The sequence below is a fragment of the Balaenoptera borealis genome (genome assembly GCF_965194805.1).
Source record: "Balaenoptera borealis genome assembly, chromosome: 1".
Lineage (NCBI taxonomy): Eukaryota > Metazoa > Chordata > Mammalia > Artiodactyla > Balaenopteridae > Balaenoptera > Balaenoptera borealis.
The window spans coordinates 1,193,160-1,220,158 of NC_138860.1; the positions used below are offsets into that span (position 1 = coordinate 1,193,160).

Below are 26,999 nucleotides of genomic sequence, written 5' to 3' on the forward strand. Positions count from 1 at the left end.
AGTCCTGTGCCAGGCTGGGCACCGTGCACGCAGAGTGTATCCAGTGAGCAAGCAATTTCCCTTCATCCACTGCGGAACCGCCCTGCGCTCAGCAGTGGCCCGCCTTAGAGCACAAGTGGTAGCGACAGACGACAGCGTCAACCGAAAATGTAAATTTCCTCTGTGTCCCCCCCGCCCCATTTCATAAATTTCCCACTTCTACATAATTCTTGAACCCATTTCTCAAAATCAGCTACTGTTCTCTTGTTAAAGCCCAGGAATTAATTTTGTTCCAGTCTTGTCTCCTATACTTTGGCACATTTAAGTCAGATTTGGGGTTTCTAAATGCCATTAGTGTATCAGCCAGGATGCTTTCAGCTATGAGATCCAGCTGGCTGGTGATAATACCCAGGAAGTTCTCTGCCCTGTTTACCGGGAGTTGGGGCCAGGGCGGGCGTCTGGGTTGGTGGTTCAGAGGCTGTCTCTCGCAGCTGCCATCCGTCCTCACCGTCCCCTCCCTCAGCTTCTTCCCCCTCCTGGAGTGACCAGCAGCCCTCAGGGTCGTGTGTTTCTTGTTCACATCCAGCGGCGGTGGAAAAACCAGCCGCTGTGGCAGGGAGACACCAAGTGCTGATGGTGCTGATGGGGGTGCAGGCCAGGTGTGAAGCGGGATGGCCTTAGGGGTTGTTGTGGGAAAGGACAAGCCCCCTCCACAGCTGGCCACCACCAGGTCTCTCACCTGCACTGCCGTCACGGCCGGTACCTTGTCCCCTGGCCTCCAGCCTGGACCCTCTGCGGTCCATGCTCCTCACAGCAGCAAGAACATCTTCAGATGATGAAAAAGCCAGATTGCACCTCCTCCTGAAACCCTCCAGTGCCTTCCCTGAGCCTCCCCTCCCCGCACACCCTCCGCTCTGTACACCGCGCTGAGCCGCACTGGCCCCCTCCAATCTCAGCACGCCAGCCCCTCTGGCCTGTGCCGTCCCCCTGACTCTACCTGGACCGTGATGGTCTCAGCCCATGTAGCTGCCCTGGGACGCCCTTGTCCGGCCCCTCTGGAGGAGCCGTGGCCATTACCTGGTGTACCTCATGGCCCTGTACCCGTCTGCCAGTGTGTCCACCCCAAGTGCTGGGACACAGTGGCCACAATGGCCTTTGCACTAATTGCAAGAAATACCAAAGCCAGGAGTCATTAGAAGCCATCCCTCCATCTCTGGGTTGACAAGTACAGGGGCCTTGGGCAGAGAACAGGGGTGAGAGAAGAGGGAGGTGAGGAAACCCAGCCCCGCCCCCAGCCCAGGGAAGGATAGAAAAGCATCAAAAGCATGAACACGGGTCCAGGAGACCCTGGCTCGGCCCAGGCAGTGCTGCTCGCCAACTGTGCGCCCCCAGAGCCCTGCTCAACCTCTCCACGCTTTGGGTTTGTCCTGTAGAAGGGGGGAACAGTTGTGGGGGCGGACCGGGGTGCTGCACCCAGAGCGCCCAGCACGGGGCCGACCCCGCGAGCTTAGCAGGGGCTGGGGGCAGGGACAACGCTCCAGCCACATAAGGCCCCAAAGCGCTGCTTGCCAGGACAAGCAAGCTGCGCCATTCCCCCGAGTCGGAGAGGAGATGACGTCGTGACTGATCCCAGAGACCCTGCGGATTCCGAGTATCCTCTCCTGCTGCCCCTGCGGCTCCCCAAATCTAAGTAGGAACAGATCTTAGCACCCACCTTGCGGGCTGAGGCTGGAGACTAGCTCTTTACCCTTCGGCTGCAGCGGGAATTCGGCACAGACAAATAAAGCTCCTTTCCCAGCCAAGTTATTCTTCCATCAGCAAGCAGCTCCCTGAGGTTGCCCTGTTTAGGTTGGGGCAGCCTGGGGGAGGGAAGGATGGGGGCAGGGGGGCCGGGGGGGGTGACCCCCGGGCTGACTGGCCGCTGGGAGGCTTGGATCCCACACAGGGAGCCCGGGCGGCTGTGAGAGGCGGGGTGGTGGGCGCAGGTCTCTGTGCCCAGAAGCTACGCCTGCACTTTCTCCTTCTGCCCAGTCAGCATGGCTCCTGCCGGGGCCCCCGAGCGCCCATCCGCACCAGCTCTCAGCCTCCATCAGGTGACAGGTCCCCTCGGTTTCTCCCCCTCGTGGGCTTGCCTCTCCCCCGACCCCACCTCCCACTGGGCCGGACCTCCGTCTTCCCACCCATCGCTGCCTCCCTTTAAGCAGGACCTTGCAGCTCGGCTTTGGAGAAAGACCTGCTGAGCCGCTTTCCCCCAGACCCCCCATCAGAGGCGGCTGCCCTGGGGGTGAGGTTGAGTCTCCGGGTTCTCCCCAGACCCGGAGGTGTGTTTGAGGGACCACCTGGACACGTCCTCTCTGGGGAGCCCCCAGCTTCCCCCTGCTGACAGCTCACCAGCCACCTTGGCCTGTGCCAGGGGATGCTCCTCTCTCGTGGCCCGGGGCCCCCGGCACTGTCACCCATGGACCCCTGCGAACCCACAGCCTTCCTGCCAGGCTGGGAGCCCAGGTTGCCAGCCTCCTCGGGAGCAGCTCCTCTGGGGACCCTTCCTCTTCCTTGTCAAGTGTGCTCAAGGCTGAGCCAGAAGACAGCTCAGAGCCCCAGTTTCTCCTTGGTTTTTGGATTAAGTAATAACATCTAACATCTCTCAAGTACTTACTAGGTGCCAGGAACTACGCTAAGCTCTTTACATGAAAAATCTCCTTTAATCTTTTCAATAACCTTCAGAGCTCAGGTACCATTGTCATTTCCATGTTACTGATAATGAGACAGAGAAGTCAAGTAAAACCTCAGGACAGCGGGTTGTCAACGGAAGGTCTGGGAGCTGAACCCAGGCTGGACCAACTCCACGACCCCATGTACCGACTACACAGACACTGTTCTGGCTTTTGTGCATCTGCCCCTCGGCCCCGGGCAGCTGTGGGGTGGTGCCTCCTCCACCCGATGAGGAGGGGGCGTGGATGCTCCCGATGGCGTGTCCCTGTGCTGCCGCCTGACGGTCCTGTGATTCTGAAGCCACCTGTGAGCTCCCAGGGGAGAGCCTGCAGGGGTCAGGTTCAGGGAGGAAGCCAGGAGGCTGGTCTCCTGCCCCTCCGTCCTCCCCCTCCACCCTCCCCCTCCTCCACCCCTCCCCCTCTGCCCTGCGGACCCCCTCCCAGCACCACTCTCCCCACCTGACAGCCCACCCCGCCCACCCTCCTTGCCCGTCCAAACCCCATTCACGGCTGCCCTCTTCCCCCAGGGGTTGCTAAGAGGTGAGTGGGTTTACTCCGGGCTTTGGGCGGGGGGGTGTTGAGAGAGGGGTCTTCTCTAGCCGAGCGACAGATCTCACACTCGCACCCGAGCAAAGGAATCATCGCTTCACAAACCGAGGGGTCCAGTCATGCTTTCCCCAGGTCGCTGGGAGCCCCGGAGATGGGAGCCCGTCCTCGGACCCATCGCGGTGGCAGAGAGAATAAGCCGAGAAGCTGGGGTCACGGCAACCACTGGACCCGGAGCCGAGTCCCCTGGCAAGCCGCATGCATTAGGGGGCGGTGGGGGCAGTTGCTGAAGTGGAATCGATGTTCCCAGAAGGAGGAAAGCGGCCACTGGGCCAGAGCAACAGGCACCCCAGGCACAGGCCCACCCCAAGGAGAAAGAAGCCACAGGGCGGAACTTCAGCCACCTTGGTCCCTCGGAGGGCTACTCCCTAGACAGAGGGGCGGGCACGCGGCGGCCCTTGGGTCTCACCGCTGAGGCCTCTGCGGCTCTGCCTCCTTCTGACGAGGCTGTGACAACAGACCCGAGGCTGAGTGTCAGGGTGGCCCTTTTCGGGAACGGGATGGCTTAGCTCCCATCCCCCTGCCAGACGGCCCCTTGAGAGTAGGGTCTGCTTACATGTACTCGTTTCTTTTGATTTATTTATTGTTTTATATACGAGATACTTTACTGGGCACCTTTTTTAAAAAAAATCTTTTGGCCGTGCCCAGCGGCATGTGGGATCTTAGTTCCCCAATCAGGGATCGAACCCAGGCCCCTGCAGCAGAAGCTCACTGTCCTAACCACTGGACCTCCAGGGATGTCCCAGCACTTTTTATAAATTATTTTAAAATTCTTTTAACAGTGTTTGAGATTATTATTCCCATTTTATACATGGGGAAGATGATTAACCTGACAAAATTCAGTCAACTAGTAGGTGGTTTAGCTGGGATTAAACTCTAGCAGGACCCCCACAGACCTGTCCACACACTGCCCTTCAGGGGACCAGGGTAGGGGCCTGGCCTGAGTGGTCAACCCATCAGTTGACCTTTGACCTATGATTTGGCCTGGTGGAGAGAAGGATACCCGGCTAGTCGGATTCTCACTCAACCTCTCAGGACGTTGCCTCGGAAACCCCAAGAGAAAGCAAGGCCACCAGCCCAGGAGCTGAAGCGAGGGATGCACAGTGGGGCCTCGAGGGAGAGCAGGGCTCACAGGGAGGCCCCTGGAAGCAGAATTTATGAATAAACACAGACCATTCGTCAAAAGGAGCTACGAGGTAAAGAGAAGATGTCGTGACTTGTAAGTGGCCTTTGACCCCACAGGTCCACTTCTGGGAAGGTACCTCACGGGTGTATGACAAGTGCAGTGAAGGACACACGGCCAGTGGCTGCAGTGTCGTGTGTAAGAGCAAAAGATCAAGCAACTCAAATGCCCACGAAGGGGGATGAATAAAGTGTATGCTCCATCCACATAACAGGAGATCAGCTAGGATTCTTTGAAAATGAGAGCGTTTCTCCACTGATACGGGCTGTATTAGTAGGTGAACAAGCAGAAGCAGAAGTGTGGTACGCTGTGGTACGACGCGTAAGAACATACATGCTTGTTGTTTGTGCAGGAAAAAACTCTGGAAGGATGTAGAAGAAAACAGTAGTGGTGGTAACCAGTGAGGGTCAGGGACGGTGGCAGGGTGCGGGCACGGGGGGACAGTTGAAAAGATACGTGCTCTTCAAAACACGTGAGTGTATTATAGATACTTATCCAAAACTAAGGAAAGGAAGGGACACGGACGAGGTTGCAGACGGGGCAGGGCCGTCGGGGGAGCTCACCCTCCCCCATCTCAGCGCAGCCTCACCCCAGCCCAGCCCTCGGGCTTCAGACACGTGAGCCCAGCCCCGCGGCTCTTCCTGGCCTTCGATTTGCTGAGATTCTGCCTCCTTTCCTGCTCCACGCGATTTCCTTTTAAGAAACACCCTTCCTCCCAACCCGAACAGTGTACGGAGGGCAGCTGAGTGGCCTCCCCGGCGGATGGGCCGGAAGGATGCGGGTCGGAGCTCCATCCTGAAGGAGCGGCGTGCACCGCTGTTCTCCCAGGAGGGAGTCGGGCGACGGCCGGGGCGGCTCATCCAGGGGTCGCAGCTTTTCCTGGAACCCAATCCGTTTCCCCCACCCTGAGAAGGGGCCCACCGGATGGTCTTGGGGACACCATCCCAGCCTGAAGAGAGGGTGAGGGAGAAGATTCCCAGGGCAGAAAGTAGGCCGAGACGGTCAGCCAAGGACAGGAAAGCGAGCGGAGTATTTGGGGTTCGCAGTGTCAGGAAGGGTCAAGGGTGCTCAGAGTCTGAGGATAGAAACCCCATGGCTCGGGCGTTCTCTCTAACCCAGTGCCAGGCGCACAAAGGCGCTTAAATCTGGGTGGGCGGGGTGACCCCGACCGCCCCTCGGCTGTGCCCCGACGCCCCAGAGCCCAGGGGACAGGGCACCCTCCTCTCTCAGCGCAGCCCCCGCCCCGTGCCCACAGACCCACCAGAGAGAAGAGGAGAGGGGCCGGGGGACCCGGGGGCTTCACTGGTGCTTCTTTAACAGAAGGATCCGATCGATATTCACAGCTCGGCGAGCCCGGGGCCCACCCGGGCGGGGTGCACCAGCACAGAGGCCAGAATGGGTCAGGGTTCCACGGCCGCGCGCCGTCCTCACCTACTCGGGCCTGCGGGGAACCGTCGTCAGTCCTCCCCACTCCCCATCCCTGGACGGGGAAAGCTGGGAAGGAGGTTCGAAGCTTGAGGTGGTGGGGGCACGGCAAAGGGAAGGCCCAGCCTGAGGCTCCGTAACCGCGGCCTCGCACCCAGCCCTGAGCAGGGGTTTCCTCACGGTGTGGACAGAGCTGCTCAGAATCCTCTGCTGCAGGAGGTCCGGGGAGACGGGTGGGCACTGTGAGTGTTCCACGGCAGGACTGTCAGAGGCCAGGGCGGCAGGAACCAGCATCTCCACCACCACAGCCCCTGGGACGGACTCTTCCCCGTGGGCACCATCTTGGAATATGTCATCAATCCAAAACAAAGGCATCTACATGCATTGAATTATTTGGCTTCTGATGCTGAGTTTAATCGATGATATACCTATCTTCATAATCTTCTACTGATCACAGCGGAGAGAACCAAGGATTGACACACCGACTTGCAGGAAAGCCAGGCGAACACGAAGAAACTTTACTTCACCTCTCGTGTTGGGTGAATGTACAACATCTACGAGGCTTTTGAATAATAAAAACAGTTCCTGGCAAACACCTCTCCTGCAACCAAAAGGTGGAGCCCTGGCCAATGACCAGCTGGTTGGGAATAGAACACAGACAGCGGTGGGGCTGCCCTCGAGCTTGCAGCCCTGAAGCCCCAGCCCCTCCTCGTGGGAGAGGCCAATGCAGGTACGGGTTCCACGACTCCTGGGCTCCAACGCAGGGCCGTCCTCCCCCCGGCCCATCCAGCAACAGCTCCGACTCCGGGGGGACGGTGGTCACACAGGGAGGGGCCTGGACGGCTCCCAAAATCACACCCCCTTTGCTGTCTGTCCCTGGGGCGTCTCAGAGAACTCCTTTCTGACATAAGAGTCACTACTTCTCAGCACCAAAGTAGAGCGACCTGCTTCCACGAGAGGCTCCTGATCAACTCCGGGAGGTGGAGAGACCGGGGTTCTCACATCACCGGCTGACAAATGAATCCACCACCACTGGCGAGCGCCTGCCGGGGCTGGCCCCGTGCCTGGGCCCTGGGGCTCTTCTGTGGCACCAGGGCAGCACGTCTGGCTTCAGAGCCTGGGAGAGGCCAGGCGACTCAGCTTGACTTAGAATGAGATTGAAAATGTGCCGGTTCCACCGTGGTCCCCACCTCATCCCTCCACCCCACTGGTGGCTTTGGCGACTCCTGTGAGAATTTCCACTTCGAGGGGAGGGCAGGGAGACAAAGAGACACTGGGCCGCAGGCCATGAAACTATCAATAGAAGGACCTTCCCAGGCCATCCTAGGAGCGAGGCCCTAGGGGGCTGGCTCAGGACCATGACAGCGCTCGGGGAGCGCTGGGTCCTGCTGGGTCCCAGATTCCGACTCCCATCCCGACGTGGCAGACGTCGGGGTGCCCTGGACAGATCTCACCCTCTTCCGAGCCCCGGCTCTCACTCCTCATCCTGTATTTGGGGGCAGGGAGGGTGTGCCCTGGTAAAAAGTAAGGGAGGGAGGCCACGACGGGAAAGGCAGAAGGTCCCAGCCAATCTGGGGCGCCCAGGAGTCCCAGGCCTGGGTGACGCTTCCTGCAACCCAACACGCAACACAAATATCCCCCCAGGCGCTGGCCAGGCGCTCCCTGTGCCCCCTAGAGGGCAGGGCCTGGGGCACAGAGGAAGGGCCAGGCTTGGGGCAGAAGGTGGCAGACGGAGAACCACAGGAACCACAGGAAGGCAGCCGGGAGCCAGGAACCCTCCGTCGCACGAGGGCGGAAGCTTCTCTGGTGGCTGGGAGCCCTTCCACCTGCCCCGTGCCGGGGTCTGAGGCTGGAGCACGGGGCAGCAGCTCACTCCCCACTCTTTTCAGGGCAGGACAAGAGGGACAAGAAGGTCACATCTGGTTGACAGGGTCCAGCTCCCAGGACCGGGCTTTCAGGACTGGTGGCCTCTTGCGATGTCACCAGGTGGTGCAGAAGGGGGCCCCTGGGAGAGACGAGGGCTGGTCTGTGAGACGCTAGTAGATATTCCACGAAAACCCAACCGGCAAACCAAAACCTATTGTTCAATAGTTTGGGGAACTGGCTTAAAGCAAGTTCAACAGATCTCACTGCTGTGGGATTCTCCTGTCTCTTTACCACACTGACGTGCACCCTGAATCTCTAAGAAAGGGGTACAATGTCCTATTTTCAGGACCTTATTTTCACAGGAGTCTTTCGAGCGGCATGTTCAGGACCAGTGGGGCACAGAGCACATGTGCATCCAGTCCCGGAGCAAGGGGAGACGCCCTGGCGGCCCCTTCTTGGCCTCTGTGAGGTCCCCTGCCCATCGCACCTGATCCTGGGCCGCTCGGGCCCCCACCCCCGTCACTGTCCCCTGCTCCTCTCATTTCCCTTAAGCGGACAAACGTCCAGACCTCTGGTCCTCAGCCTCAGACGCGACAGGGAAGAGGCCAGAGCAGGGCCGAGGGGAAACCAGGCCAAGGACACACAGCGGTGGCCTGGGAGAGCAGGGACATCTGCCGGGGTTTATTTTACAAGCAGCGTCCTTCACGGAGGGGGCGGGAGGGGAGGGGCGTAGGGGAACGGAGAGGACATTTACAAGTGTGAGGCCGAGGCAGAGCCAGACGCCTGGAAGCCCCCGGCCCCCGCCCGGACTCCCCCCGCTGGCACGGCCCCCTCAGCCCCCCGCGGCTGTCCGCCGTCCATGGCGGGTGGCCGGTTCCCAAAGCGGGTTCCCTCTGGCTCCGCAAAGTGGCTGCCCTCCGGCCGGGAGCCCCCGGGCTGCTGGCAGGGGGCAAGGGTCACGGAGGTGAAGCCGTAGGTCTCCAGCCCGGGGGGCCGGCCCGCCTCGGAGGCCTCCAGGATGAGCTCCACGTCCGAGAAGGCCACCAGGGCCTGGGTGGAGTCGCAGGAGCTCGGCTCCAGCTGGCCGGCGGCCGCCAGGGCGAGGGGCCCCGGGGCCCCGGGGCAGGGCCGGAGCCGCCGCAGGTCCTCCCGGAAGTGGGGGCTGAAAAGCAGGTAGAGCAGGGGGTTGAGGCAGGCGGGCAGGGGCAGCACCAGGAGAAGCACGGACTTGACAGCCTCGGGGGTGACGGGGAAGAGGCCCAGCGCGGACGCCAGGCTCAGGAAGGCCACGGGGCAGTAGAGGAGCCCGTCGGCGAAGGTGAGACAGGCCACGTGGCGCACGGCGGCGCAGTCCCACACGGCCTCCAGCTCGGCCCTGGGCAGGTCGCAGGACAGCCTGACGTAGGCTGCGGCCACCGCCAGGAAGCAGATGGCGTTCAGCATCACCAGCGCCGCGGCGAAGCCCAGGGCGGCCGGCCGGCTGTCGGGCGGGGCGTACGGCAGGCAGAGCGGGGAGGCCCCGTACTCACCCACGGAGGCCAGTGGCAGGGCGGCCGCCAGCCCCGCCAGCACCAGGCAGCCCAGGGCCCCCGCGCGCAAGCTGCCCGGGGCCGGCGCCTTCCCTCGGGCCCGCACGCAGGCCACGGCCACTCTGCAGTGCACGGCGGCCAGGGTCAGCAGCAGCACCGAGGCCTCGGAGCCCAGCACGGCCAGGAAGCCCGTGGCCCGGCAGCCCGGGCCCGACTCCCAGCGGGCGCCGTACTCCGCGAACCGGCCGAAGGTCAGCGCGTCCACCGAGGCGAGGAGGCCACACGAGAGGCCAGTCAGGGTGTTGGCCCCTGCGATGGCCCCCACCACGAACTTGACCGGGGGCAGGGGGCCGGGCCCGGCTGCGGACAGGCTCAGCAGCACCAGCCCGTTGCAGAGCACGGAGAGCAGCACAACGGCCCACACGGCCAGGCGGACGCCCCAGCTCTCGAAGAGGTGCTCGCAGGGCTTGAAGGGGCCTGTGGGAGAGAGGACCGGACTCTAGCCTGGGGCCCCGGGGCTGACACAGCCTCATCCACCTGCAGGGCGGCCCTGCCGGCCACCGGGAGTCTCAGGACTCCTGGTGGGTCTGGGGGAGGAGCAGAGGGGACACAGAAGGAGGGCTTCTTCCACCAGCTGCAGGGGGTGGACACCAGCCCAGGACACAGAGGCACAGACATGTGAGAAACGCACACACGGTGCAGACTAAGGCAGCACGGACCAGCCTTGGGAAACATCAGGCAGAGCAGCCCTCCCCACGGAGCAGCGTCCAGAAGCAAGGAAGGGGCAGGCTAGCCTGGAGGAGCGGCCAGGGCAGCAGCCCTAGGGACAGGCTGGGGCCAACCCGCAGAGCGGCACCCAGGGCCCCGCCACGAGGAGCCTGGCCAGGTGGGCTCTCCCTGGTTCCTTGGCCACATTTAATGCTCACGACCGGGTCAGTGTTGGGGGCAAAGCCTCCTGAGAACATCAGAGGGCAGGCGGCCCCTGGGGTTTTCCCGTCTGGTTCTGCACTGGATGCGGGAGAGCCTGGCGTTGTCCATCTCTCTGTCCAGGCCCTGTCCTCAAACCACCTCGTAACTTTGGACACCTTTGTTTCTTCATCCATCTTGACCTTGGACTCCTGTTCTTCAATGTGCTGCTAAGTGGCTTGGGGATTTGAGAGGATTTGTGACAGCTATTTTTTAAACATTTTTTTTTCTGATTACCAAATAACAGATGCCAATTGTAGAAAAACTGGAAAACGTAACATGGAAAGATTAAAACTGCTTGTGGTCCCGCTCCTCAGAGAACATCATTTTGCTATGTTTTCTATCAGTTTTAAGAAATACATATAGATTTTTTTAACTACATTGGGACTTTATATAGTTTCTCATTCTCTCTTTTAAAATTTATTTATTTGGCTGCGTTGGGTCTTCGTTGTGGTGCGCGAGCTTCTCATTGCGGTGGCTTCTCTTGTTGCGGAGCACGGGCTCTAGGTGCGCGGGCTTCGGTAGTTGTGACACGTGGGCTCAGTAGTTGTGGCACGTGGGCTCTAGAGCGCAGGCTCAGTAGTTGTGGCGCACGGGCTTAGTTGCTCCGCGGCATGTGGGATCTTCCCGGACGAGGGACTGAACCTTTGTCGCCTGCATTGGCAGGTGGATTCTTAACCACTGCACCACCAGGGACGTCCCATAGTTTCTTATGCTCTTTTTTAAGTTAAAGTTTTATCATGCACACTTTCCCATATTGTTATATTACTGAAAAACATGTTTTAGATGTCTGTGCAGTGAATATGGGTGCACCAGAATTTATCTGGCAATTTGTATGAGCTATTGTAAAAGTGAGTGCAAGTTGGGTTTTGTCTTTTGGAGCTTCCCCTTTCACGTCATCGCTGCTGATCACCGGTTTTCAGAGGCCGCGTGAACACGCACCTGCCCCTCCAGGTGCGCTGGTGCGCTTGCCGCTGCGGGCACTAGAGGGCGCGCTACAGCCGCGAAGCGCGGGGCGCGTGTGCTGCGGGGCCTGGGCGGGGCTGGGGAGCTGGCGAGAGGGACGCTGTCCACTGCCTTCCACTCGTCCGACGGTTCCCGGCCCGGCTCCCGTGGCCGCTGCTGCCTCCGGGGCGGCCTGGGGCTTCACGCTAAACACAGAGGCTGGGCTGGACCAAAGGGGAATTCTCTTTGTTTCTTGACAGCAAGATGGATTTAGGGGAGACTGAAGGAGGCTTCCTCAGCCGTTAAGGAGCGGACAGTGCTGGAAGGAGCCCCCCGGGACACCCGGTGTTTTACGCCCTGGAGAGCTTTACCTACGAGAGACGGCACCCCTCCTGGGATGGAGTGGGGAGGGATGGAGAAGGGGGCCTTGCAGGGTGCTGCCCCTGCTCGAACTCTGCGGGTCTCAGACGAGCCAGCCCCGCACCCCCGCCCTGAGCAGTGGGGTCTCTTCACTGAGAGAAAATTTCCTCCTGGCTGCATAACCTCTGGCGATTCGTAAATGTCGCTTTGACTCCCCTCCCCTCCCCCTCTCCCCGCAAGCAGCCACCGAAGGGGGACGACAGCCCCTTCCCCAGGAATGACCAGAAGAGGCTGAGCTCACAAGAGTTGGGGGCCCCGGAAACGGAGCAGGACCCTATGGTCCTCCCCACCCCCACGTCCTCCGCCTGCCTCTTGTCGGTTTTAACCAAAGAATAAGTTTAATCAGAGAAGTGAGAAAATGCAGAAGCAAAGGAAATAGTCAAACAGGACTAAGTAATAATAGTCATTGAGCAAAGTCAAGGAGCTTCAGTTCCTCCTCAAGGGCTGTAGATAATATTCTGAGCCATGTCCTTTGAGCTGTTTTATAGATACTGAAACCCGCCCCCGCCAGCTGGAAGAAGTTAACTACATGATGAACAGATTGTAGCCATGACATACGCTGTCACAATTCTGAGAACTGGCCTGAAGAAATGGAAACAAACCGACCCTGGAACTGAAGACTAACTGTACTTAAAACAATCAAGATGACGCTGATGAGACCACCAGTGACCAGTTTCAAGATGCCCGTCAGAGCTGACTCTGCTGTTTCTGCATGTAGCCCCCTCCGCCTATACATCCCTGAAACGCCCCCATAAAAGCTCTTGCCCATTGATTTCTGGTGGGGGGAGTCGGCCTTTGGACATGAGTCCACCCTCCCCCTCCCAGGTTGCCAGCCTCCAAAGTAAAGCAAACTTTCCTTTCCACCGACCTTGTCTCTCGAGTATTGGCTTTCAAAAGGCGAGCAGCTGGACCCCACTTTCCGTAACGCTCCTTCCCCAGTCCCTGCCCTCCCCCACCCGAGGCACCCCTCTCACCTGGAACAGGGCTGCACTGGACAGTGGGGTGTGGCCTGGGGTCCTCCATCTCCAGCTGGAGCTCGTCCGGGTCCACATCATCTGAGGGGAGACCAGAAACTGGCTCAGACCCTGGTCTTGGTGTGGGTCAAGCCCCACCTTTCTCCAAAACCCCACCCTTCTGAGATGTTGTCCCGATTCACCTGCTGGGCACGGGGCCTCCCAGCGGCCCTGCACAAATGTTTCTACCCTCGGGGGCAAACCTCTGGTCAGCTCCCTATTATCCGCCTGTGGCCCTTTACACCTAAGACCTGCTCTTCCTATAACTCAGACACCGAGTGCCCCCATGTCCTCCCAGGCAGCTGCGCAGAGTCAGGGGAGGCTGCCCTGCTGGTGGGGGCCCTCCACACGGGCCAGCCCACCGCTCTGACTCCGTGTCCAGCCGGGAGCCCTGCACACTGCAACGGACAGAGCAGCGAGCGGGACGCGCTCGGAGGAGGTGGACCGGGGACGGTGACGACGGCCGAGCCGCTGGGGGTGCTGGACTCGGGAAAGGCAGGGTGAGGGGAGGAATGCCGTCCTCAAAGGGCTGCCGGCCCGCAGGCATCATTACACCCCGACGTGCTGATGGTCCCGGACGGCAGAACAACATCCACACACGGGTCACAGAAGGAGGCAAATCATGATCCAGAGGGAGAAGTTCTGGTTCTTCCTACACAAACAAGCTCCCACCATCAGAGTGTCCAACAAAGAGGTCGCATGTGCTGAGCGCAGTACCCTGTGCTGGGCGTTGGGCACAGGTGGGGGGCACGTGGGGCGGACGAGACGCGGCCCTGCTCTCGAGGAGCCGTGGCCACGTACGCTGCACCCATGAGGCGGCCACCTGGCGCCAGGGCTGGGGCTCCCCCAGCTCTCATCCTCCAGGCCCTGCGCCTGCTGAGTCCTCATCCCCACCAGCTCACTGACCCTCCGCACAGCTGCAGGAGGCAGGCAGCCCCGGGCATCATCGGACAGGTGAGGGAACGGCTCCTTGAAGCGAAGACCTTGCCTTGGGTCTCACAGCCAGTGAGCGACAGAGCGGAACTCAGACCGAGCCTGGCTGGGCCGCAGAGCCAAGGTGGGGGGACGGGGAGGCGGTCGGGGGAGCTCTACAGATGCACGCGGTGTGCGTAACTGGAGAGAGAGACTGGAGCAGAAAGTCTCCAGTGTGAGAAGGGCGCTTCTCTGCTGCGTTAGCAGAGAGACTAGATCATCTTTAACCATCCTTCCAATTCTAAGTCTAGGCTCTGCCATCCTGTTAGTCTGAGAAAATAGGATTAGAAAGGCAAATCCCTTGTTAAAGAAACCCCAAACGTGTCTGAATCAAATGGCATTATTTTCCTTATTCGCTCTTGTGCTGTTTCTTAAACCAGGGCCTGCAGTCTCCAGGGGGGTGGACATCTCAGGGGCCATAAGTTCTTTGAGAATATTGAAATGATAAATGATAACTAAACCAGTTTATAGTTTATAAAGACAAAACTCTCTCTTGCAGCGATAACTCATCATTGGGAGATCCCCCTCGAGGCTTGTGGGATCTCAGTTCCCCGACCACGGATTGAACCCGGGCCCCTGGCAGTGAGAGCGTCGAGTCCGAACCACTGGACCGCCAGGGAGTTCCTGGAAAGTTTCTGGAGTTGGGGTGGGGTAGGCGGGGGAAACTGCCTCTCCTGGAAGGTTAGGGAGCCGGGCCAGTGGGCTCTTCACCGCGTACAGGCCAGGCCCAGGCAAGCGACCGCTTGTCACACTTGTCCCCGCCTTCAGCTCACGTGTCTGCTTCCCGTGCGGAGCCTTCCTCCCACTTAAAGGGTAAACAGTTCAGGTGGGAGCTTTCCCTGGAGGCAGGGAGGCCCTGTGGAGCTGCCCATGGCCAGGGCGCTGTTGGGTGGGCAGGGGGCCGGGCTGTGCCCACAGCCTAGCATTCCATCCCTCGCCACCTTTCCTGCTCCGCAGAACGGAGCTCAGCAGTGCTTGGAAATCAAAATGCCCGGATGAGAGGCAAGAGCTGGGGCCCGTGGACTCCGTCTGAGGCTGTAAGGTCACGGCCAAAGTGCTAAGGACCGCTCTTCACCGAGGGGGAAGCGGGATACGGCTGTAGCCGCGGCCCTGGCCCCCTCCTAGGCTCAGCAGCTCCTCAGGAAGTGGGGCCCTGCCCTGGTGCCGTTATGGCAATGGCCGCCCACCATCCCGATGCCCTGTGGTTCTCCCAGACTCCGGCCTGGTGGAGTTTCACTTTCAGGAAGGAAGGTTTCCACTCCTCCTTCCATCCCTGCGGAGTGGACGGCAGACACCCAGACCGCCCCGGGGAAGCTGCTGCCCCTGCCGGGCCTCACACTCTCCCGGGAGGGCTCCAGTCCCCTTCGCCCGCCCACGGCGCCTCCTGGGCTCCCAGCTACACTCCTGCGTGTCCAGCCAGAGGCCCCTCCCTGAGCAGCCACCGTGGACGGAGGGCACACGCTTCTGTCTGTGGGATCTTCAACGCTCCCGACGGCCTGAGGGGCGCGAACGCCGCTCCCGGTTTACGGATAAGAAACGGAGGCTCCGCAAGGCCTTGTCCACGGTGACCCAACCCGTGAGTGGCCTGCTGGAGTTAGAAGCTGGGTCCGTCTACACTGGCGTGAATGTTCTTACGCGTTTAGATCGGATCTTCCTGTTTAGCTTCTGCACTGACACATTGTGAAGAGGGACTTAGAGGCTGAAGGGAAACCCCAGAGTCGGGGCCCTTTCCCCTCCCTCCCGACTCTGCTCGTGCTCTGCAACAGGGGCAGGCCACGGAGACCTTCTCTCTGCCCTTCATCAGAGACCCCAGCCCGTAGGTGTTCCCCTCTGGCCTCCCCGAGAGGCCCCCGGGTACCAGGGCCTCTGAAGTCCCTGGTGAGACAGTGGGGCAGACGGCGGGGGCAGCAGTGACCCCCAGCTGCTCCTTTCGGCTCTGAGACACAGCGTGAGAGGACTCTTTTCCAGAAGCAGGTTTAACTTAATTGACTTCGCCTGACCCCGCCTGGCTCGGGCTGATTGGAGAACGCTGTCTGCTCTGAGAGCGCCCGCCGCGGGGCTCGCGTGGCGGGGCGGGGGGCGCCGTGGAGGCGCTGCGGCCCACGAGGCCCACCAGGACAGGGCTGCCACGTGAGCCACGGCCTGGGGAGCGCCCTGGGGGCCACGGAGGGCTCGGCAGGCGGGAGGCGTGCCTGCCGTCAAGCCCAGCGCCGCCCTCGTCTCCCGGGCCTGGGGGACAGGCGTGAACAGGGGCAGCCCCTGCCGGCCCCCCTCGGGGTCCTGCGCCTCCTCCCTCACGTCCCCCCCACGGCCCCCCGGGGTCACTCACAGCGGCTCTCGGCTGGGCCGGCAAGGAGGCCCAGGGGCGTTTTGGGAGCGTCCCGGTCGTCAGGGTGAGGGCCGTGGGGCGCGCGTCGGCCCAAGGCCTGGAAGAAGCGGGCGCAGACGCCGTAGGAACAGCACTGATAGGCGTAGGGCACCTCCAGGGTCCTGGGGGGCGGGGGAGACGGCAGCTGAGCCGCGGCGGGGGGCCCGGCAGCCCGCCCCCGCCCCCGAGCGCCCCGCTGGCGGCCCCCCAGGCTTCTCCCTGAGGGCTCTGAGCGCCGTCCAGCCCCCTCCTCCCTCATCCAGAGGCCCGAGCCAGGCTCCGACGGGCAGCAGCCGGGCCACGCAGCCTGGGAGCTCTGCCCCTCCGGGCGGCCTTCCTCTTCCCCTCGCGAGGACACCGGGTTCTCCTGGCGCCCTTCACCCTCGCCCTCCGTGAGGCCTGCGCCCCGTGCCTCTGGGCACGTCAGAACTGGGTCGGCGCCCTGCGGGTGAGGCCGGACCCCCATTGCTTTGCAGCAGACAGAGCGTGGGCCACACGGGCCGAAGGAGGCCTGGGGTCCTCGGCACCAGCCAGGGCTGAGCGGCTGTTTTCTACTCATCAGCACCCTGGGCTCGGCCCTGAGTCCAGGCGTGGAAGCTGCCCAAGCAGGCAGGGGGCCTTCCCACCATCTCACTTCTGTCCTCGCCGGGGTCCCCCAGGGCTGGGATTGGGAGAGGGAAATGCTACACGGGGATTGGGGGGGAAGGGGCCCTCCCCACTCAGGCTTGGCCAAACTCTGGGCCTCCAGGCTTTTCTCGGGGTGAGGCCCTGGGCTTCCTCCTGTCCCTCCCGGCCCGGCCACTGCCCTGAGGCAGACCTCTGTAGGTGTGGGGACGGGAAGCCTCACCTCAGTTTGGGGAAGCTGTCCTTGGGGAAGGCCTGGGACAGAGCCCAGTTCCCTTTGAGCTTCAGATGCACCAGGCCCCCAAGCCCGGCCAGGGGCAGCGTGGTCAGCTGGTTGTCCGTCAGGTCCCTAGGACAGCGGATGGCCAGGGTCACTGGCAGTCGGGGGGTGGCTGGAGGCAGCCTGTGCTGAAGGCGTGGCCAGCGTGCCCGGGATGGGAGCCAGAGGAGAGGAGGGAAGGAAGGCTCGGCAGGAAGGAGCGCGGATGCCGGGTAGAGGCGGCAGGGCCACCAGGGCTCCGTCGTCCCCGCTCGTGGGACCGCGGGGGCCGACTGCACGGGGCTGTTGGAGGTGACGCCACGCCGTCCCAGCTCCTGGGTCACACAGCCGCTCAGCCACAGCTGCCGGGCCCCGTCTGAGTCCCACCGGAGGCCCTGTCCGCCCCACCAGGGCATCCGCCTGCTGTGCCGGCCCCCGGCCCCCTGCTCTTCTGAGGACGCGGAGGCCAGAGCTGGGACTGAACAGCGCGGCCGTCGGGCCACACGCAGGGGTTCGGTCACCCGTTCTGTTTCAGGGCCAGCTTAGCAGCCAGAGGTGAAGATGTGCATGGCCCCCCTGGAGAAATATCAGAAGAAGCCAGGCCTCCAAACCAGACAGCGCGGCCACAGGCCGGCGGCGTGGAAACGGCCCGGGCTGGACGTCAGGGAACCGGGCCCCGTCGCCAGCTCCCCGTGAAGCCGAGGCGTGTCGCAGGCCTGCCCGAGCCTCAGTGGCCTCATCTTTCAAAGGGATAAAAATACCCATCCGACCGATGTGGCGGGCGCAGAGCGAACGGGCGGGAAGCAGAGGTGAGAGTGTGGCCTGGAGCCCAGAGAGCAGGGCTGTGAGCGCCGGGGTCCCGGCCCCTTGAGTGAGCACCCACCCCCCGCAGGCCAGGGAGCACCTAAGAGGGGAGGGGCAGGGCTGCTTGGTCTCCGGTAGACGCGCCTTCGGGACGCAGCGGAGAACGTGCTCCGCGGTGCGCGGCGGCCCCCCAGGCCCCTCCCGGCGCTGACGCCGGGCCTGCAGCGGCCCCACACGCTCCCTGTCCACATCCGGTGACTTAGGGACCCGGCTACCCGGGGCTGAGGCTGCGCGCAGCGCTGCAGAGCTCGCAGGGGTGGCGCCTGCTCGTCAGGCCCCACGTCTGTCCAGGGGGCTGGGAGTGCCGCCGAGCCTGGAGCCACGTCCCCAGCATGTGTGGCCGACACCCACGCGTGTCCCACCCCAGGCCGGGCCCTCCTGCCCCCGCTGGGCCGCCCACAGGCCCACGGTGCTCCAGCACCCAGGAGGAGAGGGCAGTGGACACTCACAGCTTGACCAGGGAGCGCAGGGTCACGAAGGCCTCGGGGTGGATGGACTGGATGGCGTTCCAGCTCAGGTCCCTACGGGAAGAGGACGTGACAGGAGGGGACAGTGACACATGGAGGGCCCGTCGTTCTTACCCCTGGGTCACCAACACCTGTGCCATGGTGTGGGCATGCAGGGAGGCTGCCCCCCCAGGTGCTGGGTGTCCTCACGGGGTACAGACGTGCAGGGAGGGCCCCCCAGGTGCTGGGTGTTCTCACGGGGTGCAGGTGTGCAGGGAGGGTCCTCCCCGGGTGCTGGGGTTCCTCACGGGGTACAGACGTGCAGGGAGGGCCCCCCGGGTGCTGGGGTTCCTCACGGGGTACAGACGTGCAGGGAGGGCCCCCCGGGTGCTGGGGGTCCTCACGGGGTGCAGGAGTGTAGGGAGGGCCCCCCGGGTGCTGGGGGTCCTCACGGGGTGCAGGTGTGCTGGGAGGGTCCTCCCCAGGTGCTGGGGGTCCCCACGGGGTGCAGGCATGTAGGGAGGGCCCCCTGGGTGCTGGGGTTCCTCACGGGGTACAGACGTGCAGGGAGGGCCCCCCGGGTGCTGGGGGTCCCCACGGGGCGCAGGCGTGCAGGGAGGGCCCCCCCACCCTGGGTACTCACAGGGCCTGCAGGGAGGTGAGCTGGCGGAAGGTGTCAGCTCTGATTTCCCAGATGCGGTTGTGCTGGAGGCCACTAGGGCAGCGAGAGAGGCTGGATGAGCCCAGAGGCCCAGACACTGCCCCCACCCCGACCCCACCCACTGGGAGGAAGAAAGGACCCAGCCTGCAGAATCACCAGAATTAAAGGGAGCATGGGGGATGTGGTTGCCTTGGGTAAGTGGGTCAGGAGACAAAGCTACAAAGCTGTCCCTGTGGCCCCGAAGGGAGTGAGCTTCCAGGGTTCCCACCGGGCCTGGCTCCCAGCCCAGCTGGCCTCACTCCTCGGGCCCTCCAGACCCTAGTCCAGCAGCAGAATGCTGCCCAGCCCCTGGCGGCCCCAGACGGGCCCAAGCTGGGAGGCAGAGCTCAGCGGACGGGCTTCTGAGTGGGAGGCGGACCCTGGGCCTCGGCAAAGGTACAGACCCTCCTTCCTTCAGTGTCAAGGCACCAGGACAGCCCTCACGCCCCCAGCCCTGACCTCAGGGTCAGCAAGCCCAGGGAGGGGAAGGTCAGAGTGCTGGCTGGCCCTGCCCTCAGGCCCAGTGCCCCAGACTCACATTTCCTCCAGCTTCTGACAGGCGTGCAGGCTGGGCAGCCCCTCGATCTGGTTGTGAGACAGCTCCCTGGGGAGAGGGGCACGGGCCGGTTAGGGGAGCTGGGCCTCAGGGACACGGCTATGGACCTCGTCACCCCGGGCACTTCCCTCCAGCCCCCCGCTGGGCCTCTCCTCTCTGCAGGGCCCGGGTGGGGCTTCCTCATCCATATGAAGGCCCAGGGGACCCTGGGAGGGCCCCGGGGTCAGGGAGCAGGAGGTGAGAGGGGCACGACAGGGCTACACTGGGACGAGCCAGCTGGCCCAGGCTACCCAGGCGGTACCACTGTCACAGTATGGAGCCGACGCCCCTAGGGATCCCCCGGCCCAACCCCTCATCCGACTGAGGCACACAAAGGGGACAGGACCTGCCCACGGACACACAGCCTGTCGGTGGCAGGCTGGACACCCGTCCAGGGCTGGCTGTGCACATCTTGAGCCAGAGGCTGTGGTCCATGGTGAGCACCTCAGACCCGAGTGAGACTCAGGGGACAGGAAACTCCCTGCTCCCCATAGGACACTTAAGCTCCTCCATGGTCCCTGTATAGACTCGGGTAACCTATTAGAGCCACTCTGGGGGGACCTATGACGTGCCGGGCGCTTCCAACCCTCCTAAATGCACCCACGTTTTGCAGATGAGAAACCCGAGCTCAGAGACACAAAGGGGGAGGCGGGGTTCACCGGCGGGAAGTGGCAGAGCTCAGCCTCAGCCCCGCGTCTGACTTCGAAGAAGACCGAGGCTTTTCCCCAAACGGGAGAGGGCAGCCCACTCCCCCTCAGGCAGGTCTCAGCCCAGGCTGCCTCTCTCCAGGAAGAGAGTGACCAGGGGACGGAGGCCAGAGGGGCCTTGCCAGGCGGGAGGGCGCGGGAGGCACTCACAGGACACGGAGCCTGGGCAGCTGCTGGCACATCCCCGGGGGGAGCCGCCGGAGGCCCGCACGGGTCAGGGTCCTGCGGGGAGAACGGAGCGGGGCTGGCACCGACCCAGGCCCTGCCGTCCCCAGCCCCCTCCCCCCGCCTCCCCTCTGGCCTGACGCTGACGAGGGAGCACAGAGCTGACAAAAGAGAAGTGGGGGGCACGGGGCGGGGGGCTGCAGGGAGAGAGAGGAGGAGGTGGGTTGGGGTGGACAGAGGGGCACGGCCGGGCACCGCCTGGCAGGCGGTCCTGCAGCCAGACCCTCCCGCCCTCCCCTTTGTGTCCCCCCCCGCCCCCGTCTCCTGGTGTCACCAGCAACACAGGGGCCGGACCCTTTTCTGCTCCTTGTAGGAGAGGGGGGCCATGCGCAGGCCGTGGATGGAAACTCCAGCCCCAGTGGGGCCCTGGGAACCAAGCCCAGAGCCCGTGCCCCGTGCCTGGGGCAGGGAGGATGCCAGGGCACCCGGGGCGGGGGCAGTGGGCTGCGAGCAGGTTGCAGAGCGGCCGGGCTTGGGACAGGGTGCTCCGGGGAGGACGTGAGGCCAAGGTCATCCTCGGGGAACTACTACTTCCCTCGTGGAGAATTTTCCAGCTCTGGGTGTTCGCGTGACTCTTCTGCTCACTCTCTTACAGTGAATCGAGGGCCTGCTATGCTCTGACCCCTCCCCCCCAGGACACAGTGGAAACCAGGAGGCACAGGAGGTGGGAGTCACAGCCCTCCGGCCGCTCCGGGTCCTCCGTGCACCTCGGCTTGTGGTTAGGATCTCTGAGAAACCCCAGGCTGGGAAAGCGGGGAAGAGCAGCCCCTCCCCTGAACCACCTGCCAGCCCGGTGGGAGCGGCCATGGGCCCCGGGGCCGAGCCGGGCAGCCTCTGGGCCCGGCTAGAAGCCACAGCAGAAGGCCAGACGACGGGGACCAGAGTCTGGGGGCGACGGGGGGCGACGGGGGATTGGGGGGCCAGCGTCCACTCACAGGATCTCCAGACTGGTGGTGCCTTTGAGATCTGGGAACCCCTGGATGTCCATGGCACCATTCAGAGATCTGAAGATAGAGCACCAGGTGCTGAAGGGGGGTCAGCCCTCAGGGACCCCATCTTCTGGGGACACCATCCTTCCCCGGCCTCCCTCCAGTGACCCCAGCTGCTCAGGCCCTGCTGGAGGCTGGACGTCTAGCAGGGTCCAAGCTGCCATTTCCTAGGTCAGCTCCACCCAGCCTGGCCGGACAGAGCCGGTCACCTGGCCCCCAGCCACCTGGCCACCCGGCCACCCAGGCCCAGTGTGCACGAAACACAGGCAGGGACCGTGGGACTCGCCCCGTTTGAAAGGCAACGGCTTGAGTGCTTCCGGAAAGGTGTTTGTCTGCTGGGGTTGCTCGTTGGAGCCGGGAAGCGGGTCTCCCCTAAGTGTCACCTGCCGGGGTTTCCCCCAATGGCCACCCCACCTCGGGGGACCACGTGGGCCTGCACGCGACAGGAGCCCAGCAGGATGGGTGCCGCCGGACCCTGAGGAGGACCCTGGGCTCGGGCCTGAGCAGGGGAGCCTGGGGTCCAGCGATGAAACATACGGATGGCACCAGCCTCAGGGGTGAGAGTGGGGTGCACAGGAAGGTGGAGCTTGCACCCCAAAAGACTCAGGGGCGTCCCTGTGCTGCTGCGTGTGGAGCGTCACCTGCAGGAGGTTTTCTGAAGACGTTGCACTTGGGATGGGAATTGAAAGAGCGGGAGAGATGAGGATGCCTTTGGGTGTCCAAGAGTCACAGGGTGTGGCTCTGGGGGCCCCGGAGAACCAGAACCTTGCCAGGTTGTTGCTCCTTCAGCTATGTGAGCAGGATCCTGACTTGGCGGGATTGGTGGGCGGGGGGTGGTGCCAGAGGGCAGGGGGAGGCACCAACTCACAGGGTGTGCAGCCTGGGCAGGTACCGGAACGCCGACCTCCCCACGAACTGGATCGGGTTGTCATAGAAGTGTCTGCAGGAAAGACACCGAAGCCCTTCATTCGCCCTCCCGGCTGGACCGAGGCAGGTGTCTGCTCTACCCTCTCCGTGGAGACCAGCACGCAGGGAGCCCCTCTCCAGTTCTGCCTGCCAACCCTGTCCTCCCCCAACATGCGTCAGGAGCAAGGACTCACATCGTCTGCAGCAGAGGGTTCCCCAGGAAGGCCTTCTCGGGGATGGCCTTGATGTTGTTGTTATGGAAACCCCTGGGGGATGACACGGGCGTCAGGAGGATGCGGAGAGCGTGTGGACGGGGACAGGGGACCCCAGGACGCTCTCCGACAGCCAGGCAGGAAGGCCGTGGGCCCAAAGGGACATCAGCCTGGGGACCCCGGTTCCACATCTGCCTGTGACTTTCCTTCTTTGCTCAACGACCCGTGGGAAGGAGAGAGGGTGAGCCTGGGCCGGGGGGGGACTGTGAGGGCCACTCAGGGGAACAGGCTGGGCCCAGACCCCAAGGAGGGCAGAACCCTGGAGATCCCCAGGAGGGAGCTGAGGGTGCATGGGAGGAGGAAGCGGAAAAACAGGGGCCCCCGGAGGAGAAGTGGTCCCCAGATGGAGCCAGGCTTGGCCTCAAGGCCCTGAACTGAGGAGCCGAGCCCCGGGGGCGGGGGGGCGGCGCAGGGGGGACGCCCGTGACCGTGGAGGAGAAATGGGGGGCGAGGCCCCCACCGGGCGTCCAGGCTCCGGAAGCCGGGAACAGTGCCTCTGGTTATCGGGGAGAACAGTTCCAAGTAAGTGTTGGACTGAAGAGCGCAATCCGCGCTGAGCAGCCCCCCTGTCGCCCTTGTTTCACCAGAGACCCCTGGTTTCTGCGTCTTCCTGGCCTCTGGGACCCCTCCTCCCTCCCCTCAGCACTTCCACGCTCGTTCACGAAATTCACCTCCAGCCAAGGCCCACCCAGCCTGCTTTGTTCGTTCAGTGTTCCTGCGTGAATTTGCTCGTCACACGTGTCTGATCACCCCCTTCGCGGCCGGTGCTGAGCCCAGCTCCGAGGGATTCAGAAGTTGACGAGACAGAGCCCGTCCTCAAGCTGCTTCTCCCAACAGACGTGGACGGACACACCCCACACGTGTGCCTTCCTGCTCCTGCTGCCCCAGGGCTCTGCTCTCTCCCCCAGCTTACGTTTCCTGCCCCCAGGCCTTTGCACACCCTGCTCCCTCCACACCCTACAGACCGAGTGAAACTTCTCCCTGTCTTTCCCTGCTCCAGGGGAAAGGCGGGCCTTGGTGATTCATTGGCAGTGGAGGGCTTGCAGCCGTTTCTCACGGACCCTCCCCTGCAGCTGCTCCAGCTCCCCTCCTGCTCCCCCGGCGTTCACACTGTCAGCCGTCTGGACCAGGTGAGGGGGTGGCGTGGGGTTGGTGCTAAAGGTCCCGGGTGGCAGTGAGAACAGATTCAGTGCTGCCTGGAGGTTTGGGCTCTGGTCATAAACTTCCGCTGCCTTAACTGGTCCCACTCAGCACCACGCAGATCCCGTCCTGCTACACGGTGGCCCCTCCTCTGCGAAGGCTGTCTTCCCACTGGCTCAGCGTCCCTCTGCCTTCTCACTGTCCCATCGGCTCTTCATCTCCACTGTTCTTCCTCCCCCATTGTCGCCTAAACCCCATCCATCCTTTAAGGCTGGTCTCAGACATGTTAGCCCACAGTGCTCTTTCTGTGCTCTCTGGACACCCAGACCGTTTTAGCTAAGATTATGTGATTTAGGGTCGGAGTTATATGCCAACCCTGAGCTGCTCTGTCCTGCCCCTGTACTCTGCATCCTCGACAGGCCTGCGGCCCTAGGGGACGGCTGGTGTCTGTCTCACCCCTGGTTTGCATTTAGCAGGAGCAAATGCATTTTAGAATAAAACGAGCAGTGTCCGTCGGGGGGTGGGGCAGAGCCAGTTCCTCGCTGCCCCACTAGGACAGGGGACTGAGGAGGGACCCCAAGACACAGACCAGCCCCCCGCTCTTGTCCCCTTACATCTCTGGACACACCCAGCCAAGACAGGGGGGTGCCAGGCAAGCCTAACAGGCGGGGCTGGGGCTTGCTCTCCCCAGGCTGGAAGGGCCCAGCTCCGCGGATGACTCAGCCCCAGAGATGCTTGGAGCCCAGCAGCGAGGCCTGTGACTGCTGACCTGGGAGGTCGGGACCTCAGGAGATGAGGGTGTGGGGGACCCTTGGGCACAGAGGACACCCCAAACCCCACAGAGGAGCTTACAGTTCCTGCAGGCGGCCCAGCGTCCGGATGGCCACGGGGAACTCGTGCAGCTGGTTGTAATTCAGGTCTCTGGAAAGAAGGCAAGACAGTCGCTGGAGGGCAGTCCCCAGGGCGTGTCAGAGGCTCCGGGAAACGGACGCTGGCTCTGGGTTGGCTGGAGAGAGGGTCTGCCAGCCTGCCGGGCCCAGGGCCAATGTCCGGAACACACTTTGGGCTGTTCCTCTCCCATTGCTGCCCCCAGACCTCGGCGGGGGCCTTCCCGGCCACAGACCTGTTTTGAGGGGACACTTAGGGGTGGATAGTGGAACCAACTCTCTCCAAACAGCCCCCCGGGCTGAGGAGAGTATCTCAAGCCTTTGGAGACACCAGTGGCTGGGGAGGGGGCCTGGGGAGAAGGGGGCAATTTTTGACAACTTGTCACCGGCACGAGGGATTCTGGAAGCTTCCTCAGGTGACCATCTTGACTATCTGTGGCCTCTGCTCTCATCTTTTGTAAAAATGGACAGGATGTCTTGCCTTCTGGTGGTGGTGTGACAGCTAATCTTTATTTTCTCTCACCCTTTTCTGCATTTCTCCCTTTTTTTTAAACAGTGAACATATATCATGTGTATAATCAGAAAACATTGGAGGGACTTCCCTGGTGGTCCAGTGGTTAAGACTCTGCACTCCCAACGCAGGGGGCCCGGGTTCGATTCCTGGTCAGGGAACTAGATCCCACGTGCATGCCGCAACTTAGGAGCCCGCCTGCCGCAACTAAGACCCGGCACAACCAAAGAAAGGAAGACAGAGAGAGAGAGGGAGAAAGAAAACATTGGAAATGATGTTGAAAAGTGATAGCAACCCAGGTTGTCGAGGGTATGGGGAAACAGCGGTCCAACAAACCCTCAGTGGGAATTTAAACGTGCACAACCTTTTAGGCAAAATTTGACAAGAGTCTTTTCAAATGAGAAGGTTCACACTGAGTCACTCCACTTCCAGGAATTCAACCCACAGGAAAGTCTGCCGCCCGGGGTGCAGATATTTGTAAAAGGAGGCTCGTCACAGCAGTGCCAGGCACTGTGCCCGTCACGGCGATGCGGCTAAGGGCAGGAGGAGACATGCAAGCGACCAAGAGCAAAGCTGATCGTCCTCGGAGGAGACTGAGAACCCAGCTCCCACATGGCGGGGAAGCCCCGCCAGAAGAGGGGTGCGCATTTTGAGGAGTGGAGACTGGGAGTGGAGGGTAGGTAAGGGCGACAGGGACTTTTAGAGGATGTTCCCCACCCCCCGCCCCACCAAGAGACTTCAGGACGGATGTCGGCTTTCAGAGCTGTAAAGCTGGCTTCTCTCTCACTCAGTAGCCAGTGCCTCGGCCCTACGTAGGATGCGCCTGATCTGGGAGTGCCATCCTGGCACCTCTACAAGCCGGTGGCTGTGAGCCAGGCTGGGACCTGGGCCCCTTTGCTGCAGTGCTGGCACCTGGACACATCTCTTCCTCGAGCCACAAAATACAAAGAAACTGTGTGGGACTAAAAATAACCGTGTGCGTGCACAGTTGGGGCAAATTCTGGACAAAAGATGCGAAGAGACCAAAAAACCCAACTGCCACCTCTGAAGAGCCTGGAGCAAAAGCAGGGAACTGCGCATGCCCCCTGCGCACACCACCACCTAAGGGGTGGGCAGACCACTTAAGCTACCCCTCTGGCCTGACCTCTGGACACACCCCTACCCTCACCCCACAAAAGGAAGAAGCTCGCCCCCCTTTCAGAGAGCGGGCCAGCACGGGAACCTGTTGTTTGTCCTCGCTCCCCACTGCTGCAGCAGGGGCCCCAGTAAGGCCTGGCCTGAGATTCTTGTCTGGCCTCTGATCAATTTCTATTGATAAAGCAGGCCAAGAACCCTGGTCGGTAACAGCTGGAGCACAGGGTCCCTGCTCTGGCAGGGGAGGGACGGCTCAGGGGCAGTGTCCTCTGGAGCCCCCAGGATGACCCCAGCCCACCTTTCCGGCCTGTGAAAGCCCCCCTTGCCCTGACAGCGTTCACGAGGCCATCCAGTGCCGGGACAGGGCCACAGGGAGGCCCTTTAATTAGTGACTTGCAGGTTTTGTGGTAAATACAGGTCAACACAGAGAAAATGACAGATTCCTCTGCATGGCAGGGTCATGACACCTAACAGTCCACAGGCAGAGCCAGGCGCCTGGCCCAGGGGCCAGAGGGGCAGTGACAGTAGAGCTAGGTAATTGGCCCCTGACACACACACACAGACACAACTCCCGGGTTCCGCTCAGACTCCCCTGGTGACCTCGGGTAACCCCTGCTCTGCTCTGCTCTGCCCTGTCCTTTAGGCAACCAGACACCTTCCCCTCCCGTGTGCACACCTGGACTCGCTCAGAGAGGCCCCCCGGGCCGCATGAGGGGAAGGTGAGCCGAGGGCAGGGGGTTTGCAACGCACCTTCCTG

The 26,999-nt window shown here is 62.4% G+C and overlaps 1 protein-coding gene across 1 annotated transcript in view; it reads right to left on the reverse strand.

Annotated features, from left to right (window-relative positions):
• Positions 1–6,293: 6,293 nt before the first annotated feature.
• The window catches only part of LGR6 (leucine rich repeat containing G protein-coupled receptor 6), a 98,361-nt gene continuing 77,655 nt past the window's right edge, over positions 6,294–26,999 (reverse strand). The window contains exons 7-18 of the mRNA XM_082397385.1: positions 24,563–24,631; positions 22,493–22,564; positions 22,261–22,332; positions 21,339–21,407; positions 20,329–20,400; positions 19,415–19,480; positions 18,820–18,891; positions 18,180–18,251; positions 16,831–16,956; positions 15,945–16,105; positions 12,605–12,685; positions 6,294–9,776 (exon numbers count right to left, since the gene is read on the reverse strand). Of these exons, the coding sequence (XP_082253511.1) occupies positions 8,521–9,776; positions 12,605–12,685; positions 15,945–16,105; positions 16,831–16,956; positions 18,180–18,251; positions 18,820–18,891; positions 19,415–19,480; positions 20,329–20,400; positions 21,339–21,407; positions 22,261–22,332; positions 22,493–22,564; positions 24,563–24,631 (2,188 nt within the window). The 3' untranslated portion in view covers positions 6,294–8,520. The remainder of the gene's footprint in view (positions 9,777–12,604; positions 12,686–15,944; positions 16,106–16,830; positions 16,957–18,179; positions 18,252–18,819; positions 18,892–19,414; positions 19,481–20,328; positions 20,401–21,338; positions 21,408–22,260; positions 22,333–22,492; positions 22,565–24,562; positions 24,632–26,999) is intronic.